Source organism: Genypterus blacodes, unplaced genomic scaffold (assembly GCF_046128005.1).
Source record: "Genypterus blacodes isolate CSIRO-AG114 ecotype Tasmania unplaced genomic scaffold, CSIRO-AGI_Gbla_v1 ptg000104l_1, whole genome shotgun sequence".
Lineage (NCBI taxonomy): Eukaryota > Metazoa > Chordata > Actinopteri > Ophidiiformes > Ophidiidae > Genypterus > Genypterus blacodes.
This window is the reverse complement of record NW_027466908.1, coordinates 967,050-986,813: the sequence shown is the minus strand read 5'-3', so window position 1 is coordinate 986,813 and position 19,764 is coordinate 967,050. Positions and strand designations below refer to the sequence as shown.

General features: G+C 46.3%; 4 protein-coding genes across 4 annotated transcripts; 3 read left to right on the top strand and 1 right to left on the bottom strand.

Moving 5' to 3' along the window:
• Window positions 1-2,836: 2,836 nt before the first annotated feature.
• On the bottom strand, window positions 2,837-4,943 carry tcf23 (transcription factor 23). Its single transcript, XM_076160237.1, has 4 exons — window positions 4,509-4,943; window positions 3,353-3,505; window positions 3,104-3,268; window positions 2,837-2,977 (listed from the first exon to the last, which is right to left on the bottom strand). Exons 1-4 carry the CDS (start codon window positions 4,680-4,682, stop codon window positions 2,843-2,845), a joined length of 627 nt encoding a protein of 208 aa, XP_076016352.1. The 5' UTR covers window positions 4,683-4,943; the 3' UTR covers window positions 2,837-2,842.
• A 1,663-nt stretch (window positions 4,944-6,606) lies between these two features.
• Window positions 6,607-12,933, top strand: prpf39 (PRP39 pre-mRNA processing factor 39 homolog (yeast)). Its single transcript, XM_076160161.1, has 15 exons — window positions 6,607-6,736; window positions 7,674-8,084; window positions 8,185-8,390; window positions 8,504-8,629; window positions 8,735-8,853; window positions 9,038-9,205; window positions 9,310-9,514; window positions 9,901-10,008; window positions 10,097-10,261; window positions 10,700-10,826; window positions 10,988-11,256; window positions 11,419-11,603; window positions 11,716-11,799; window positions 12,022-12,124; window positions 12,222-12,933. The coding sequence occupies exons 1-15, from the start codon at window positions 6,724-6,726 to the stop codon at window positions 12,309-12,311; spliced, it is 2,379 nt and encodes a 792-aa protein (XP_076016276.1). The 5' UTR covers window positions 6,607-6,723; the 3' UTR covers window positions 12,312-12,933.
• Window positions 12,934-13,553: 620 nt separating this feature from the next.
• Window positions 13,554-15,571, top strand: faua (FAU ubiquitin like and ribosomal protein S30 fusion a). Its single transcript, XM_076160140.1, has 5 exons — window positions 13,554-13,663; window positions 14,087-14,168; window positions 14,292-14,436; window positions 14,831-14,886; window positions 15,386-15,571. Exons 2-5 carry the CDS (start codon window positions 14,094-14,096, stop codon window positions 15,509-15,511), a joined length of 402 nt encoding a protein of 133 aa, XP_076016255.1. The 5' UTR covers window positions 13,554-13,663; window positions 14,087-14,093; the 3' UTR covers window positions 15,512-15,571.
• Window positions 15,572-16,309: 738 nt separating this feature from the next.
• On the top strand, window positions 16,310-19,764 carry arf6a (ADP-ribosylation factor 6a). The gene is made up of 2 exons (XM_076160139.1): window positions 16,310-17,164; window positions 17,295-19,764. Exon 2 carries the CDS (start codon window positions 17,902-17,904, stop codon window positions 18,427-18,429), a length of 528 nt encoding a protein of 175 aa, XP_076016254.1. The 5' UTR covers window positions 16,310-17,164; window positions 17,295-17,901; the 3' UTR covers window positions 18,430-19,764.

Here is a 19,764-nt window from a genome sequence, read left to right as displayed (position 1 = left end):
AGATTTATGGGGCTAGCCTTGAACGCTGGGCTTGTTTCTCGTGGAGCCGAGCCCATCTTGTTCAACTGGAAGATGAGTTCAGTTAGTCTGGGCCGAGAGAGAGAGAGAGAGAGAGAAAGAGAGAGAGAGAGAGAGAGAAAGAGAGAGAGAGAGAGAGAGAGAGAGAGAGAGAGAGACTCTGATCCACCCTGCAAACATCAACATGACTTATAGGATCTGATCTCAGTGCCGAGCCTTCATTTGTTGCAACTTACTATAATAATCAGTCTACTGAGAAGGATACTGGAACGCCGAATAGTCCTCCAATCATGACCACGTGGCTCAGTGATGAAACAGATTATTGATGAGACTTAGAAAACCACAAACTTAAAACTTAAATAAACTTATAATTGGCGCAATTTGAAGAATGAGCCACGCCCACAGCAAAATCATAATGACAGTGCCACCATCAGGCCAAACTGTGATGGGTTCTTCCCTGGACGGTGTTCTGATTGGGTTTTATTCTGTTCAGCTGAGACTGTTGCTTGTTTTCATATCAAGAGTATATTTTAGGAAGAGAGAGTAAGCATCGCTGTGGTTACGGGGTCGTAACTCCTTAATAGAGCACAAAGCTTTCATCCAGCCAAGTGACGAGCAGCATCTGGACTTCTGGCGTTTTAATAGTTGGTGGATGTTTGAAATCTGTAATGAGATGACAAAGTGCATCGCTTACAAATCGCCTTCTTCTTTTTTTTTTCTACTGCAAACTGAACGGCAGAGATGTGTGTAAGCTGCGGTGTCACTTCTTTAATCAACCTGTTATCTCCACATCTCACTCTGTGTAACTCATAAATGAACTCGCTCGGCCAAAGTTGAATTCATCTCACCAGCGCCGAAGCCAAACGTTATGAATTAGAGCCGCGAGTCGTCACGGAAATCACTCATGTGAATATTTAGTGAACGTGATTCAACAATAATAAAGTAAATCAAGGTGCGACACCGCGGCGATAAATAAATAAACACGTGTGGAAGGAAAGATGAGAAGAGCTGTAAGAAGGTTCAGGGTTCGAGTCCAGCACCTCCCCCACCATCCAAACACATACATGCCAGGTGTAGTACTCCTACCCTTGCCCTTGAGCAAGACACCAGGCAGCAGACCATCAATTCTTAATGTTCGAATTTGCTCGATTTCAAGATAAACGTAAGCAAAAGTAGGTACAAACTCATTTGCGGATGAGATTCGACTCAATCAGCTCACAAGAAAAAGCTAAATAACGGATCTAAACAGGCAAATCTACTGGACCTCACCTCTAAATGTTCCATTTGTTCATTCTCCCACACGGAACACAGCGACAGCACCGTCTGCAAAACAGTGACGAGGCCTCGCAGCCGGTCAGATTTGAATTCAAGGTCTGGCTGGGAAAAATGGGGAAATCCCAAATCCAAGCAGTGTCAAGGTGCCCTGAAGGCTCCACAGCAGGAGGCAGGAACAGAGAGTGTGTGTCGGCCTCATACACACATTTCTAACCCTGATAGATGATCAATAGGTCCAATCCCTGCAATGGACTGTTCAGGAATTTGGTGGGTTAAGCGTTGAGGAAGATTTGCTTTTACTTTACTGTCTTCTAGACTTTGTTGGCCTTGGAGGAGGTAGGCACTCTAATGAACGTCCTGTAGTTTCACCTGTCAGGACGTACGCATTAGAAATGACTGTTCGACTATTTCTGAGTTCAACAGTGAAACCAGTCTTGTCTAGGAAAAACTATGTCTGTGTGTGTGCGCGTGACTGACACACACACACATACACATAGTTTTGGTAAATCTGGAGTTTGGTCAAAGTAAGAGAGAACATTCTGTGGCGCTCTAATGAAAACTAAGTGGTCATTACAGCAGAGATACGAGGTGGTCACAGCTGAACAGACAGCTGCCCTGTTCCCACAACAATCCCTCCCTCACTGCTGATCTGTCTGTCTCATCCTTCACTCCCACCACACACACACACACACACACACGTTATCACACACGCTCGCAAAACCATCTAGATACAAAAAGAAGACCCGAACAAAGTGAAGGTTTATTTATTTATCTGTACAAAAAAAAAAAAAAAAGCACAAAGGTGACCGGAATCTTCCATACGGTGAAAATAACATCTGACAAAATGAAACTATAACTGTACAAAAGCTGTAAATCAAGATAAAGGGTTACACAGTGTTCCACCACGCAATGATTTGTGTTTTATGTTTCGCGTATAAATATTGCCGCTGTAATTTGTCAACTTAGGCAGCCTCTTCATTTCCTCAAATTAAATCTATTCCTGTCATCCTGCTGTCTGCTGCTCAGATAATGGGGTGGAACTCTTAACTCAGGCCTGTTGTCTGGCCGTGTGTGTGTGTAGGTGTGTGTGTGTGTGTGTGTGCGTAAGGAGCATATACACAACCGCTTTTGCGATTTAGTATGGACGTGTTAAAAAAAAAAAAACTTAAAGCGGTTTTAACCTCTGCGGTGTAGAGGAGGGGAAATGAAATAGTATAACAAGCTGTGAAAAGGCTTTAGAAATATGAGGTCGAGCGTGAGGACGGCCAGAAACACGTCCCACTACCACAGAAGAAGAACATCGGAACTCAGACGACGGATGAGGAAAATTAACATTTGAACTCTTTAAGTTTATGTGTAGTTCATATTCTGTTTCTCGGTTGGATGGTTTTGTTTTGTTGTCTGCAGCTCAGGAAGGTTGAACCTCACTTTGTACATGAAGCTGGATGGGTTAGAAGGTTACACACGGCCGTCTCACCATCAGTCAAAGGTGTAGAACAGTCGCACCCATGATTGGACGCAGTGAAGTGTCTCACATTAGTCCCTCACGTTAGTCTTTGTCCTCTGAGGTGGGGCTCAGTGGGCGTGTCCCGTCCTGTGCTGGTAGAGACATCTGATTGGTCGGCACGCCCGTGAGCAGCTCCCCCACGCTGCCACAGTACAACAGGGAACGCATGGGCCACTTCTGAGGACACAAGCAAGGAAAGAGGGTTCAGTCAGTCCTGTTTCCGCTCCGTACCGCGGTCTACTGAGAGATCTGCTCCCTGGTTTGTGTTCAGTAGTCTGCATATCAAGATTCAGACTCCTTTACCTTAACAGGATGTAGGTATCCGCCCGGTCTGGAAGGCAACGTGTGCTCAGCCAGGGTCCCTCCCTGGTCCAGAGTCTCTGTCAGGTAGGCGATGTAGTTTGTAGCCAAGACCAGGACGTCCAGCTTGGACAGCTTGGTGTCTGGAGGCACTGAAGGCAACGCGGCCTGTGGAGACACACACACACACACATTCAGACTGTGACTCTGCTCAGGTTGAGGCGATGCATCGTGCGGAGTGAGGCTCTATACCTGCAGGCTGTGGAAGGCCTGTCGCAGGTTGCGTACGCGGCTTCGCTCTCGCGCTGCGTTCTCCGGGGAGTGCTGACCCCTCAGGGCCCGGGCCTGCAGGCTGGACGCAGAGTTTGGACCCGAGCTGGACCGGGGTCCACACACAGGCTGCACCTGGAGACCAGAGCACATGGAGGAATAAGACAACTTTCACAAACTCTCTGCTGTGGTCATTGGTGTTTTGTGGCTTTAATTGAGGCTCATCTGTGGACGGCTGCTTTGTTTGAAGAGATGGATGAATGATGGAGGAATCTCTGGAGCGTTATGAAGGGAGCCATCTATCAACACTGTTACAGTCAACTTTCTTCTCCCTGTCCCTGATAAAAACAAGATGAATCCGATTCTTTTCATTTATCCATGAATCCCTCACATAATCCGTGGAAAAGTGATAATCAATCACCACTTTGCTCCATTTTGATTATTGAGACGTCATTGGCGCCATTTCAAACTTTACTCATCAGAATTTGTAGTAAGTTAGAAACATTAACTACTTTTGAAATCGGATCAACTTTGTGAGCAAACCTGGCAACCTGGGCCTCGGAGGTGTTATGAAGAGTTTAGAAAATGCTAAATCAACACTTATCAACGACACAAATTGTAATTTATGACGTGTGAGATTAGCGCCCATTAAACTGATAGATAACAGATGTGACTGGAGGTGGAGAGTGGAAAAGAAGAAGAACCTAAGAAAGAAGAGCTGAGTCCTTCATCGCCGCGCAGGGGAGAAAGAGTCACACTGGCGTTTAAATGTCAAGTCACTCAAGTTGTGAAAATGGAGAAAGGAGGATGAATTTGATTGATTTTAGCTGCAGAATTTGCTTCCTTCCCCTGCGCACCGCTTTGGGAGAAACATACTCATATTCTAGTCTAGTGTAACAATCTGTGTATCAAACTGCAGCTAGTCGTAAACTTGATTTATTTGACTGAAGATCTGATACAGAAGCTTCATGCTGCACACTTTCCTTGCTCTGTCGCCACATTTCTGCCTTTAAAACCAGAATTAGACTCCTGTGAAACTTAACCAAGGACATCTGTAAGTGCACAACACTTCCATTAACCCAGTAAAGACAGAAACCCCCTATGAAAGCATCTAAAGTGACTCATTAATGTGACTCACCCACTTCCTGCGTGCGCTCTGCCTGTGAGCGCTGCGCGTCGCCGGGCTGCTGCTCTGGGGGGGCTGTCCGCTCTGTCCGCTCTGTGCACTCTGGGGCTCTGCTGTGGCGCTGCACATGAGCTGGTGATTCACTGCCACTGACATCAGGCTTTCCAAAGGATTCGCAGCAGCCATGGATCTAAACCGGAGTAGCAGACTGTCCTGACGCCTTAATGAGAACTTTCAGTCGCTCCTGTTGCAGCCCGTCATTGGCTGGATGAGAATTCGGTTTCCCCTGTTGGAGGTTCTGATTCGATTTCAGGTTTGGGTTTACACTATACATCTGACAGACTGGATCAGCCTGTAAGAGACGCTATCATCTAATAAGTGCTTTTGTTTGCACACTACAAAACACACAGTCTGAGGTCATGCTTGAGGTGATTACACCTCATCTTTGGCAACAGACAACAAACCAAACCTAATTTGCTGATAACAAGAAGCTCAAAATCCTGTCCGGGAAAAAACGTTGACAGGCAAAAAAGGAAAATGATGTTAGAAAAGTCTCCAGATGCCACTGAAAGTGTTTGCATGCTATTACACCTCCAAAATGCCTCTCCAGAGTTCACCAGGCTTTAGACCCGGCTCTACCAAGTCCCAGTGAGGATCATCTAGACCCCAACCAGCAGGTGAAATCCACAACGACCACCAGCTTCTAATTGCCTCTTTTCACATCACCATCCATCCAGATCGCTGTCTGACTCTGACTCTCTCTCTCTCGCTTTCCTCTCTCCGTCTCCACTCGTTTCCTTATCGGGTGAGGTAATGTGGGGATCTTCAAGTGGTCCTTATCTCAACCACCCGGTCATACTGATCCTCCCCTGGCTCTCTGGCTGCCAAGAAGAGCAGGCAGGCAAGCAGTCAGGCCTGGGGGAGTAGAGGAATGGGGGGGTGGGGGTGTCCCGAGCCAGGGCACTAGGGGGCTTGGGAAAGTCGAAAAGCCTCTCAACAGCTGGACGGGGGGCGGGGGGGCTGGGTGTCCGGAGCAGTGCGACATCAAACAAACATCACCAAGTGGACAGGGTGATGATGGTGAGCGTGTGTGTGTGTGTGGGGGGGGCAGATGCTCTGGATGGGATTCCAAACTTTTGGGTGGTACCAAAGATGCTGCCTTGGCCTTGCTGGGAGCATCGCCTCACCGTCAGGCGTTCACACAGACAACTATGCACCACCATTGATTTATCTATTTGTTATTTAGGACTTTAGCCATGACATTCACACGGAAACAGCATTTTCAGAGAGACCAAGTTGACCATTAGGTTAGGCATATTCAACATTCTTCCCTAAAAATATTCTACTACCACAAACAGACGTACATCAGGGCACACAGCTCTCAGGCTTTGAGGAGTAAAAATGAACTCTCTGTAGCCATAACAACAGACACTTCTGCTGTCAGCACAGTTCACTCACTAGTGAGTTACTATTCTTGTTGTGATGAGCAGATTCACCTTGGCCTTAGTTTTTGAGAGAGATGTGCGTTTGCAATGACGCAAAAATGCAATTAAGTCAGATACATGAAAGAATTGTAGGTTTGCTGATTCGGTCACATTACGTTATACACATGAAGTTTGACATTGTTTTATTTATTGCCTGAATCGCAGTGTAACTGACGCTATAAAGTCCATGTAAACCAGTTTAATACAAATATTACTAGAATTTGTATTGAAAAAGGCATAACTGTTCTACTTAAGTATAATAATTACTACAGTATTTAGCAATTCCCCAAACGTCGTTGGTGAATCAAGCCGTTTTTGGAAGGTCTTTCATTACGTGAAGATGTTTTCATCAGGAGTTTGTAGGTTCCTGGGTTTTGAAGTACAGGATGTCAACGAATGCTCACTGTCCTCCAGTGGTCACAAAATGAACTGCAACACTAAATTAAAACTCCCTTAAGCTCCTTAAAGTTTACGAAAATAAACATTAAATATTTTAAGTGCGACATCAGCTGCCGAATGATTTAATTTAACCTCACTGGAGAAACAATAAAAAAGGAGGGAACATATTTGTGAAGCAAAAAGTGGTTTGTCGACGCAGTCCCGCGGCGCATGCGCACGGACCGCCCTCTCGCTTCTTCCTCTTCCTCCCCGATAAGAATGAGAGGCGAAGCGCGCCTGCTAACTGTAGGCTAAATAAAGTGACTCTTACAAGCGGACAAGTTCACAACCTTGACCAAAACTTCATGGAAGACACTGGTAAGACGCCCAGGCGATTGCATTTATTCATGGAAATATCATAACGTCCGGAGAATTGCGCCAAATCGATATCCAGCTAGCTAGTAATGGCGAAATGATCCGCGCTAGCCACTTTGCTAGAGGTGAAGTAGCTCAACCGGTTCCGTCTATTTACTGGAACGGAGGTTGTTTCTTTGCGCGCTGCCCTTTTCTAGTGCAACATTAGCAGTTATTACATAAACAAAAATGCCGTCGAGCAAATTAATAAAATACAATTCGTTCCGTGGCTGTGCCCGTATTTTACAAGGGCTAGTTCCTCGCGTTAACTTGGAAGTCACGCAACTTATCACGAAATAGACGGCGCCGAGGCCCAACTCTGAATTTGTGTGAACTTTGACTGTGTAACGACGCAACATGGCGTCCAACCAACCGTCCACACGCACGGAGCGGATCGATGTTCCTGCGCGGTGGCATTTGAACACGAACTAGTTTCATACGGACTGAAATGCGGACACGTGTTTGATCTGAACAAAGATCACGTGGCGGCTTTATTTTTAGGAGGCGTTAAATTTAAGCTTGTGTCTGTTTATGTTGGAGTTGAGACACAAGCGGCGGCATATGCTCTGGAGTTTATGTTCATATTGGGTAATAATTACAAACCATGTAACTTATTAACGGATCCCTCTCAGCTTATGCTTTCTGGTTAATTCAGATGTTTTGTACACTTTGTTACATTTGTGAGACGAGTAAATAAAGGTCATACAGTAAAGTAAGGACTTCTGTTAAAATGCATTTGCTTTGTACACATATTGGTAGTAAACGACAACCATATTATTGTGTGATAGTAGCTGCAGCTGAATTGTTAAATAGGTGAAACTTTTAAACCTTTTGTGTATCAACAGCAATAATGTGTTTAATGAATAGGTGGTAATTCTTCATTCTGCTTTCTCTGTAACAGGACTGCATCTCTCAGAGGAGCCCATTAAGGGAATGCTTGACATGAACACTGCAGCCATGGAGGGCAATGGGGACAGCTTCCTCCCCGACCTTCCTGCTGTCGGGCACAACGCCGAGTGGTCGGTGGACCAGGTTCCCTCAGAGACTCTCACCAACACCGTCCCCTCAGACTCGGATCTTTCCCAGGACGCCATGGCGGAACAGCAGCTCCCGAACAACGAAATGAATTCCACAGAGCTGGGCTCGGTGGAGAAGGCAGTGGAGCAGTTCCAGCTTGCCAGTGAACCGCTCTACCCAGAGGAGCAGCCGCCACTCCCACCACTGCCCCCAGAGCACACAGAGGCAGCGGAGGAGACGGAGCAGGGGAGCCAGGATATGGCGATAGAGCCACCCGAGCTGGATGACACACAAGGTACGTTTGTGAAAAAGATGACAAGTATACAAACATGCTTGTTGGCCACATTTCTGTGTTCTTTTATATTATTGCGTCTCTAATATTGGTAACTCTCCAGGTCTTCCAGCTGAGACAGAGACGGAGGCACCACAGCCGACAGAGGACGGCATGGAGCTGGAAGAGCCCTCCAAAGAGACCGCAGAGCCCCCCCTGCCCGCTGAGCCAGAGCTCCCCAGTGAGTTTGACAAACTCTTCAAAGGCTGTGAAGAAAATCCAGAGGACTTCAATGGTTGGGTCTATCTGCTCCAGTATGTGGAGCAAGAGGTGAGATGATACAAGATGGAGAGAGTCATCAAATAATTGATTTGGCTTTTTTGTTTCCATATTGAAGATGATGGTGACACTGTATGACTTCATGTGCTGTCCTCTTTCCACAGAATGCTCTCACTGCTGTGAGGAAGGCGTTTGATGTCTTCTTCCTCCGTTATCCATACTGCTATGGCTACTGGAAGAAGTACGCAGATATAGAGAAGAAGCATGGCCACATACAGGTCGCAGAAGAGGTAGATAATGGAGACACAAGGCCAAATCTGCATCACATTGTTACTTTTGTGTGAATGAAATGGAACACCTCTTTAACCTCCTTGTTTCCTGTGGTGGGTCTTCAGGTATACAGACGAGGCCTGCAGGCCATCCCTCTTAGTGTGGACCTGTGGCTGCACTACCTGACCTTCATCAAAGAAAACTCTGACACCACTGACCCAGAGACTGAGGGTCGCATACGAGCGTAAGTGATGGACTCTAAGCTGCAGTGAGAGCCATGCCACACACGTGGATCAATATTTGTAACTAACTTGATCATTTGTAACTCTGCTGTGGACGTTACTCCAGCTCTGTTGATCGCTCTAGAGACGACGCATATGGTTATATGAGGATCAATGTTATTGACAAATTTGATTTCCTCTTTGCAGTGCCTATGAACATGCAGTGCTGGCGGCCGGCACAGACTTCCGCTCTGATCGGCTGTGGGAGTCCTACGTCACCTGGGAAACGGAGCAGGAGAAGTTGGCAAACGTCACATCCGTCTACGATCGTATCCTGGGTATTCCAACCCAGCTGTACTCACAGCACTTCCAGAAGTAAGGAGAAGAAGGAATCAGAATAAAATGACAGATTATGGTGACCTTGAATGTTATTTCAGATGTAAGATCGCCATAGTGATGCTATGTTTATGTTTTGACAGGTTCAAAGATCACGTGCAGAGCAACAACCCCAAACACTTCCTGTCTGAAGAGGAATTTGTTCAGCTGAGGCTCGAGCTCTCTAAAGCCAACCTAGCCACCATGGGCGGCGACAACAACAACGATGATGATGATGAAGAAGAAGAGAAACCTGTTGTTGAAGAGGAGTTGCCCCCCGGTATGGAGGATCTGGCTGACCCAGCTAAGGTAGGACTCATGGTCCCGGTCGTGCTGCGTGAACATTATCGTGAACATAATCGTGAACAGTGCGAGCTTTCCTGTTCTCCTCCGTGGAAGGGAAGAAACGTTTGTTTAGGTTTGAAAAAGTGTTTTCTCCACCAGCAGCTAAGCCAATGAATACCAGTGGGCTTCAAGTTGGTATCCAGTCAGGGAAACTTGGTCAGGATCTCCTGATGCCCATTGACCCCAGCAGCTTCACCCAGAGCTCTCCACAGGCTGATATGCAGGTTGCATACATACCTGCGCTTTCACAGGCTTCTAGTTGCTTGCAGGTTTTACGTCTCGTGGTGAATGTGATGATGAAGCACTTTATGCGGGCGTTGACTCCGTGTCTTGTTTGTGTTCTAACGCAGAGAGTGACGGAGATCGAGAACATGCGCCACAAAGTGATCGAGGCTCGGCAAGAAGTTTTCAACCACAACGAACATGAAGTCAGCAAGCGTTGGGCTTTTGAAGAAGGGGTATGTATTTCCGCACCGGTCCGCCTCCATGGAAACACATTTGGCCCTTTGACATAGGCATTGAAGTAACGACTGTTCTTGTTTTTAGATTAAGAGACCTTACTTCCATGTCAAAGCCTTGGAGAAGACTCAGCTGAACAACTGGAAGGAGTACCTGGACTTTGAGATCGACAACGGGACTCCGGAGCGCGTCTTCGTCCTGTTTGAAAGATGCCTCATCGCCTGTGCGCTCTACGAGGAGTTCTGGACTAAGGTAACGTGACCTTTGACCCGTCTCTCACTGTCACTACTTCCCTGCACTTCCCCCATCAACGATGATATCACATCGACACAGTGAATCGTCCTGCACTCTCTTTGCGTGTAACGTTGATATGTGACTGTATCTGTTGTATTAGGGGATGGCCAGCTTGCCACACAAGATTTGACTGCAGCATTTGCCAACTACTACGTTGCATCTTCGTCTCCCACTACCTTACAGAAACTTATCTAATTGGTTCCATGAAGGTGCTGATGGGTTTACACAGAAAATTTCTAAAAACGATCTTGTCAATGAAGAAAATTCACTGTTTTTGTGACCTGAAAAGATGTAGTTGTTAAAAATGTCTTGTCTTTCCTCTGCCTTTCTCTTCTCTGGTCTGTTCTGTCCTCTCCTGCATCTCCTCCAACTTCCTTTCTGTTTTTCACTCTCAAGTATGCAAAATATCTAGAGGGCTTCAGCATTGAGGGTGTGCGGCACGTCTACAAGAAGGCGTGTACCATCCACTTAACCAAGAAGCCCAACATCCACCTGCTGTGGGCGGCGTTTGAAGAGCAGCAAGGTGAGAAACGCTCAGGCAAAACTAGACACGGACCAACCACAGTCCAGGCAAATCACCTCCACAGAGCGAGCACACATGCTACAGGAGTGCACTGATGCAAAGTACATGTGGACAGGATAGTTATAGTTGTTAAAACGTGTCGGACCTCCTGTGTTTCTCAGGTAATGTGGAGGAGGCTCGCGGCGTCCTGAAGGCACTAGAGGAGACTGTCCCCGGTCTGGCCATGGTTCGCCTTCGGAGGGTCAGCCTGGAGCGTCGCCACGGCAACCTGGAGGAAGCGGAGGCCCTGCTGAGGGACGCCATGGAGTCGGCGAAGAACGCCACCGAGACGTCGTTCTACGCCGTGAAGCTGTCGAGGCAGCTGATGAAGGTGCAGAGGAGTCTGAGCAAGGCCAGGAAGGTGCTGCTGGACGCCATCGAGACAGACCAGGTGGGGAACATGGAAACAACAGTTACTTCAGTTTCTCGCTTTGTGTTGAGTTCTATTTTCTAGCCCTTTTTCCTTGAGTGAACTCCAGATCCCCACTGCCCACGCCAATGTAGTGGCTGTATTACACAGATTTGTCACGCTGATGTTTTTGCGGCGTTGCAGACGAGTCCACGGCTGTATCTGAACCTGCTGGAGCTGGAGTACAGCGGAGACGTGTCGCAGAACGAGGCCGAGATCTTGGCCTGCTTTGACCGAGCCCTGAAGAGCCCCATGGCTCTGGAGTCCCGCCTCCTCTTCTCCCAGCGCAAGGTCGAGTTCCTGGAGGACTTTGGCAGCGACATCAACATGTAAGTTCCCCCGTTACGGTCAATCGAAAGGGAACTCAGGGGAAAAGCGAGTCGAAGCATTTTCATGTCATGCCTGAGATGTGGTCGCTCATCTGTTTTCCCAATCCCTCAGGCTGGTGACTGCGTCCGAAGAGCATCAGAACCTCCAGAAAGAGAGCGAGCCAGCAAAGAGGAAAGCTGAGAACGGATATGACAGGTGCATACTCAGAAATATAACTAGTTTTGATTTTACAACAGCTGAGTAAACATCCTATTTGCCATTAAGTGTGTACTATCCTGATGAACACACATCACATGAGTCACATCAGGAGCCACTGAGTTACACCAACAGTGTCCTTGGTCTCGTTATAGAAGTACATTGTTTATCTTGGAATTTGTGGAAATGTGAAAGTCATAGGATTCCTCCTTTTGCCCACAGCTCCCAGGAGCCCGATGCTAAGAAGCAGCGCGTGGACGACGGCTCTGTAGCCAACACGACAGACATGCAGGCCAACAACTCGTACAACTACAACTGGTACCAGGTGAGACCCCCTTGCTCTACATGTGCTCAGTGTTATAACGGCTCAAACGAAGTCACCACCTTGATTTAACTTCTCCTACTTTTCTTCTCCTTTTCAGCAACCGTACGGCAGCTGGGGACAAAATAACTGGGGCCAGTACAACCAGTACGCCCAGTATAACCAGTACTACCCCCCTCCTCCTACATGATTTAGCAGATCTTGACACGATCACAGAGACTCAGAATAAAAAAGCATCCTTTCTGCCCCCCCCCCCCCCCCCCCCCCCCACCCCTTCTTACAACTCCACCCATGGGCCCCTTCAGCCGTGTGTCATGGAGGACGGCGCGTGTGCAGTGTTCCATCGCTCCTCTTCAGCGATATCTCCTACCGTCGCCCCCTTCATCGACGACCGCCATCATGGCCGCACTCGCTCCGTTCATGACACACGTTTGATCACCGCCGTCCTTCAGTCTGCAGTTCTTTTATCTCAGACCCTTTTGTTGCTATGTTCACTTGCTTGGTTTCCTTTGGTTTGCCTGTTTATACACCGGGGCACATTTGTTTTCCCATCGCAAAGATTCATTCAATTTTTTTAAATGTTTCGATTGGATGACTTGAGTTTTGTCTCTCTTCGAAGAATTGAGTTGTGTTTAAGATTTAAACTTGTAAAAGAGTTTTCCATGGATGAACCTCCGGGTTCTGTGTTTCTCCTTACATCCGCAAAGATTTTTAATATTTCAAAGCTGTGTTCCCAGGATGAAAAATGTCAATGAAGATCCCCCCTTTTTTAATTTCACCTTGATTTCTTAATAAAGAGATTGTTATCCTTACCTGTGGCTTGTGTTCATGACTTGCTCAAAGGTTTGTTGTACATTAAACCATAACACACACATTTACACCAGAATGAACTTGTATTCCAAAAGAACTCTTCACTATCGGTGCAGAATGATTGGGACTTAAATTAAATATTGTAAAGTAACTCCTGTTTCTTGAACAGTAAACTTTGAAGCTAAAAGCATAGTTTCTCAATGCGATGGTAAGATCCTTTAGTTGAAAATATTGCAATATAGTGCTAAAGTATTTGCTTAGTCACTGTTTAAAAGCTGATTCTGAGTCACATTTTATGTTCATCCAGATATTTGTCATTCACAGCCAATTTTAACAAAGTGCAAAAACAGTTGAAGACAAAATTGTCCAATCACCACCAAAATGTAAGTTATGTAAAAACAGCCTAACGAGTCTTATATTTGTATAAGAGGCTAAAGTGAATAATGTTGAAGAATATTCCACTTATTCTGGGCATATTTTCCTCTAGAACGATTTTCAGAAGATGTCATTAATGTGAAATTATTATTTTATTTTTTATTATTCATATAAAACTTACATTCGGTCTGACTTTGAGGTTTTTTGTTTTCATATTGTTGATTTCATCTCAGGTCCAGCCTCGTTGAGCGTGAGGGGCGTGGCCAAGCTTGCGTCAGAACGTAGCGTGACATGCGCAGTGCGGCCCTTCCTAAAGCCCTTTCTATGCTTCTCGGTGAGCGACTAGCATCCAACGAGGTGAGGCCTCTGTAAATTAAGTAAATAAGACTGAATTTAGCGATCGTCCAAGAAACACTGTGGTATAATCGTAACGCTTATGATCGTATCTATCATATTTTGTATCGTTCTTTGTAGAAATGGCTAACGTTTCTGATATTATCAAGATAAGTTATGGAACGCGTGCCCCATGTGGCTAACAGTGCTAACATGTTAGCCTTTCACCGACACGCAAACCGTTTCCTGCGCACGTCGCGTTACTTTCTATGTTCAGATGGTGTACTTTGTATAAGCATAGCCGCCTTTAAATACTTCACTTGTTTCAGATGTTGCTGCTTCGTTTAAGCTTTGTTCTCCTACATTAACTGTCACGCCAGAAGCGACACAGTAAACTCTCCTTCCGTCTTTTGTAACGACTCTTAACAACTTCTTCTCTTCTTCCAGCATCAAAATGCAGCTTTTCTTGCGCGCCCAGAATACTCACACCCTTGAGGTGACCGGACAGGAGACAGTCCGAGACATTAAGGTAAATAAGTTTCAGATCTCATCACACCACTCTTCAAAATCTCGTATATGGAAGCCTGAACGCATCTCATCTCCTCTGAACCCTGCTGTGAGTCTCTAAACTGAGTGTGTGTGTGTACTTCAGGCTCATGTCCAGGCTCTGGAGGGGCTCCTGGTAGAGGAGCAGGTTCTGCTGCTCGCTGGTTGCCCACTGGAGGATGAGTCCTCTCTGGCGTCCTGCGGGGTCTCAGAGCTCTGCACCCTGGAGGTGGCTGGCAGACTCCTGGGAGGTCAGTATGCCCTCTGTGTGTGTGTGTGTGTGTGTGTGTGTTAGTTGGAAGAAGAAGTCACAGGTAGGGAGAGGGGGTGGGTGGTGTTGTGGAAGTCTGGGATGGAGACTGAACCTCGCCCCTGTGCAGCTCTGCTCAGGATTCAAAGTGTGTGTTGGATGTGTTACCAGGCTGTTAAACCCCAGCTGGTTGCTTTGAGACAATTTAGTTTTGTATTGCTTTTAAGATTGCTTCTCTGTATCAAACACCAATGAGTTCTTCATGAATGTTCTCCAGCCTTGATAAAGATTAGAAAATTGTCAACATCTGTCATAGAAATGTTAACTAAACGTTGCTTGTGAGTGGAGTGTTGTCTGAACGTAGTCCTGACTGTCTCCCTCTCGTCCTCCTCCAGGAAAGGTCCACGGCTCCCTGGCTCGTGCCGGTAAAGTGAGAGGTCAGACCCCCAAGGTGAGAGTTCCCCCCTTTACTGCCCTGAGTCTAATGTGAGCCGACTAGAGGCCACTTCACTAGAGAAGTTTATAATGTTCCTATTCTACCAAACGTAGCTTTTTCCACTCCACCAATCCCACAGACAAGTGAAATGTGATTCCCTGCTTGTGCCTGCTCACAGGATTATACTCCTACTGTTTACTACAGATTGCATACAGAATTTACTTATTTGTTTGCATTTATTGGTATTGAATCCGAAAGGGCGGTGTTTTGAATATTGGAATTTAGATGACCTCAGTGATGTCATAGTTACTGTGAAAGGAGTTTGAAGAATATGAATCTAATCCAGTCCAGAATCTAGTCCAGAGCCTAGAAATGTTGGGATTAGAATCAACTCTCCTAAAGTGTCTCAGACAAACTAATTCTTAAATGTGACGTAGTAAACGAGGGTGCAGCAGCTACACAGCTGTCAGGTCTGAGAGGAGGAGCTAAAGTTGTCCACGTCCTTTTCATTCAGGTTGAAAAGCAGGAGAAGAAGAAGAAGAAGACCGGCCGTGCTAAGCGTCGCATCCAGTACAACAGACGCTTCGTGAACGTCGTCCCCACCTTCGGCAAGAAGAAGGGACCCAACGCCAACTCCTAAGAGCTCCAGAGGCAGACGGGAGGAGAGTTCATGTTCTCCTGCTGTACAGAATAAAGATTGGCTTTGGACAAAAAAATAAGGATTTTGGTTTTTAAATGAAGCTTCACACTTCCATGTTTGATTAACTGAAAACTATGAATCATTGAATTATTTTTACTTTGCTCAGATTGTTGGTCTCAGGTTTGGTCTTTTCAATTGATGTCATTTTACTTTAAATGTATTTTAAAAATCAAACCTAAAAAGTAAATATATCTGAAGTTTCCATCCACTTTCCTATTGACCGAAATATACACTAACACACCTTATGAGGAAATCTGACTTGAACATTAAATCCATTACAGCAATACTCAACTCAATTTGAAAGGGTAAAACCATCTTGTAATTTCAACAATGTTTCAACATTTAAACAAAAACAGGAGAAACCTTAACAATTTAATCCCAAACTTTAATATTTTGCATTAAAAACGTGTATGTCGCGCTATTATGTACACGATTGTTGACTGGGCAACTCCGTGTTTCCAACATGTCACACGACCTCCACGTCACAGCTTAATCACACGGAAACCGATTTGAATGAATGATTTGACATGTGGGGCGTCTGGGCTGAAATCCGCTTCTGAAGATGATCAATCACACCGAATCATGATTGTGTGAGTTACGTGTGGACGCTCCGTGTCGTTATCGCGGCAAATGTGACACCAGAGGCAGAGAAACATCGTGAAAGCTCAAATGGCGCCCGTGTAGTTCACGGACCGTTCCGAGTTTGGGCTGTTCCAGCGCGCATGCCAAATGGCGCAGAGAGTGTTTGGGTGCCGTAGGAAATCTCAGCTCTTATCAGTGAAGAGTGAAATTTGGACATTTAGAATGGATTCAAACTACAGACGTCCTTGTTTTTGAACACGTACACAATAATCTGTGTTTTGGAAAGACTGGGAGAAAATACCCACCTTGTTAGTCTGCAGGGGAAAAGGCGATACTTGGAATTGTTTAAGAAGACAGTAAATACTTGTACATACTTCAAACTGCTGCCATTTATCCAGGTTGTTTAACTCCGTTCTTATATCCTCATCTTTGATGTCCGTAAATGATGTTTGAACTGATTTACTCATTAATTAAAAATGATGAATAGGTTTGAATAGTAACCTGTAGTTATTAAAAACTGAGATAAATTAAAACAATCATTGTATCCATAGTCTGGAAAAATGAATGATGTCAGAGGTGCTAATGACATCATAAATGTGTCACAGATGTTTATAACATCACGAATGTGACAGATGTTACTGAGAGTGATTAAGGGCGCCTTGGTCTCGTATTCATTCTCGACATTTCTCTTATATCACAGATAGATACTCGAAGGTAGAAAGAATCTAGACAGTTACATCGTGTCATATGTGTACTAACACGCCCTGCCCTCCTCGTAGTATTTTCCAGAAACGGTGCTGACAATTCGGAGCTTGCGGGGCGCCCGTGAAGGCGGCAGCAGTGTGTGAGCAGTAGAGGAAGTGGCGGCTGATCTGGGTCCGCACCTTTTCCGGTAACACAGCACCGCTGTGACTGAGCGGCTGGAGAGAGAGAGAGGGAGGAAGAGAGCGACAGAGCGGCTACAGCGGGGACAAACAGCCGGGGACTGGACGATGAACGCCGCGCTCACAGGTATTTCATCCATTTTGCGTGTTATCCGTCTTTGTTTGGCTCTTATTCCCCTCCGGACGTCGTTCTTTCCGCTGTAAAGTTGCCCTCTGTACTAACACCCCTCCCTTTTCTGAACCGCTCTGTGTCACAGGGGGAAGAGAAGAAGAAAGTCGGATGAATCAATGACCTTTTGAGCGCTCTGCTGCTTCCTCTGGATGTCCCGGCGCACTCACGCACGGCAGACGTCCGACCCGAGAGCGTTTTTGTCAGCGAGCCGCGGTTGCTTTTCGACCCGACGGGAGGATTCGGCAGAAGGCGAGAGTGGAACCGCCGGCAGCCTAGGAGGAGGAAGTGTGAACCCCGGGGCTGTGGACGGGGCCTATAATCCATACCGAGTCCAGGGCCGAGGAGAGAGTTCAGGAGAGGAGAGGAAAGGGAAACCCGGACATGTGGATCGTGGATGAGGTGTAGTTTGGTAACGCCGTCTCGTCCCTCACATCATGAACACAGACCCACACCCTGATCAGTCAGAGGTACATGACCACACCGCTCAGGTCAGAGAATAACGCTCCAGCTCACTGTTCTGCTCTGTAATCCAACTGGACTCACTTGAAAGTCGTCCCACTCGTGTCAGCGCCCCACTGTCATCACGTGGATCGCCTCAGAGACTCATTTGTACTGAAGACGAAGTTTTTTTTCTCTCATTAGAGAACTTATAGTTTTTCCTTCTAAAGAAGTATTTATGCACATCAAACAAGATGGGGAAAATGTTCTCAAAGATCTTTGGCAACAAGGAGATGAGAATATTGATGCTCGGACTCGATGCCGCCGGCAAAACCACCATCTTATACAAGCTGAAGCTGGGACAGTCGGTCACCACCATCCCAACCGTGGGCTTCAACGTGGAGACCGTCTCCTATAAGAATGTGAAGTTCAACGTGTGGGACGTGGGAGGACAGGACAAGATCCGGCCGCTCTGGAGACATTACTACACGGGCACCCAGGGCCTGATTTTCGTGGTGGACTGTGCCGACAGGGACCGGATCGACGAGGCCAGACAGGAGCTCCACCGGATCATCAACGACCGAGAAATGAGGGACGCCATCATCCTGATCTTCGCCAACAAACAAGACCTCCCAGACGCCATGAAGCCCCACGAGATCCAGGAGAAGTTAGGCCTGACCCGGATCAGGGATAGGAATTGGTACGTTCAGCCATCGTGTGCCACCACGGGGGATGGACTATACGAGGGCCTGACCTGGCTTACCTCAAATTACAAATCTTAATGTTCCTCCATCACCAGCCTGGACACTTTGGAGGCTACGAGCAAAGAAGTAGCCCAGAATGAAACCACGATTTAAAAAAATGCAAAAATCTTGACGCAAATAATCCGGTGGCCTCTCTGCTGAGTGTAAATCAAAGAGAGAAGCAAGTATATTTTGTTTAATTTCTTTCTTCTTCTTCAGATGATGATGATGATGATGATCGTTCGTTCGTTCGTTTATAACCCAGATTTCATTTTTAAACAAAAGACAATTATTTTGACTGGCTTTGTTTTTCTTAGTTTGCCTTTCATTCACATCCTGTATAATCAGATCAGTTTAATGGCACCGTCGTAACCTTTGACCTTTGACTGCAGCGCCCTCTGTTGTTCTCTCCTTTGTACGCTTTTCTGTTCGGAGACTTTTGGGGCTAAGTTTTAGGGCGCGCAGTACATTTATACTTTCTCTGCTTTTCATACAGTATTCTCGTATCCATGGGGACAGTGGGGGGAGGGGCGGGGGGAGCGTGAGTCCCCCCTGACGTCATAGCTCCATCACATCTGCCCCACCAAACGCGTTTTCCTACCATCAGCAGATCACTCTCACGACTGAAACTGCCTCTCTAGCTACGAATGTGTATTAGGGATTTCCTAGGGCCTCCGAAAACAGAAACTGTTCTCCTCACCGATTGTACGCAGTTACCGGGGGCGATTGAAGTGATGTGTTAGAACTTCTTTCCTGTGCTGTGATTTCATCCATAACGTCTCCCGTCGGTGGTTTGTGGATGCTGGATGTACACACACACTGTGATATATGTGGACATTCTCTCATTTCAGGGTTGGAATCTTGTTATCGCCAGGTTTTCTCCTTTCTCCTCTGATTTTTTTTTTTGTTTTTTGTTTTGTTTTTCCTGGAGCTTCCATTACAGTTGAGTATTTTGTAGTTTCTGCTGCCTTAGGTGGGATCTGGGCTCCATGTGCCCCCAAAAATCAAGACTCTGGCAGAAGGTTCCTCTCACAGCTGAGTTTGCACTTTGGGAGGGGGACTACCAACTCGCTGGCTGTGCACATTTGACTTTCTCTGACTGACTTTTGGACCCCGGCAAGTGTTTACGAAAGCCCCGCCCCCGCCCCCCTCACATCCATGTAGGTGCTTCATCGACTGTGACTCCCTCCTCTTTATCCAGTTTTATTCTTTAACCATCCTCTGCCTGTCCGGTCCCGTGCAGACACAGCAGCCACACCTTTCTATCCATAGATAATAGAGGCTTTGCTTTATTTTTTGTTCCTTTTTTTTTTTTTTTTTTTTTTTTTTTTATTGCTATGCTGATGAAAAAATAAAAAAAAGGGTGTATCCAGA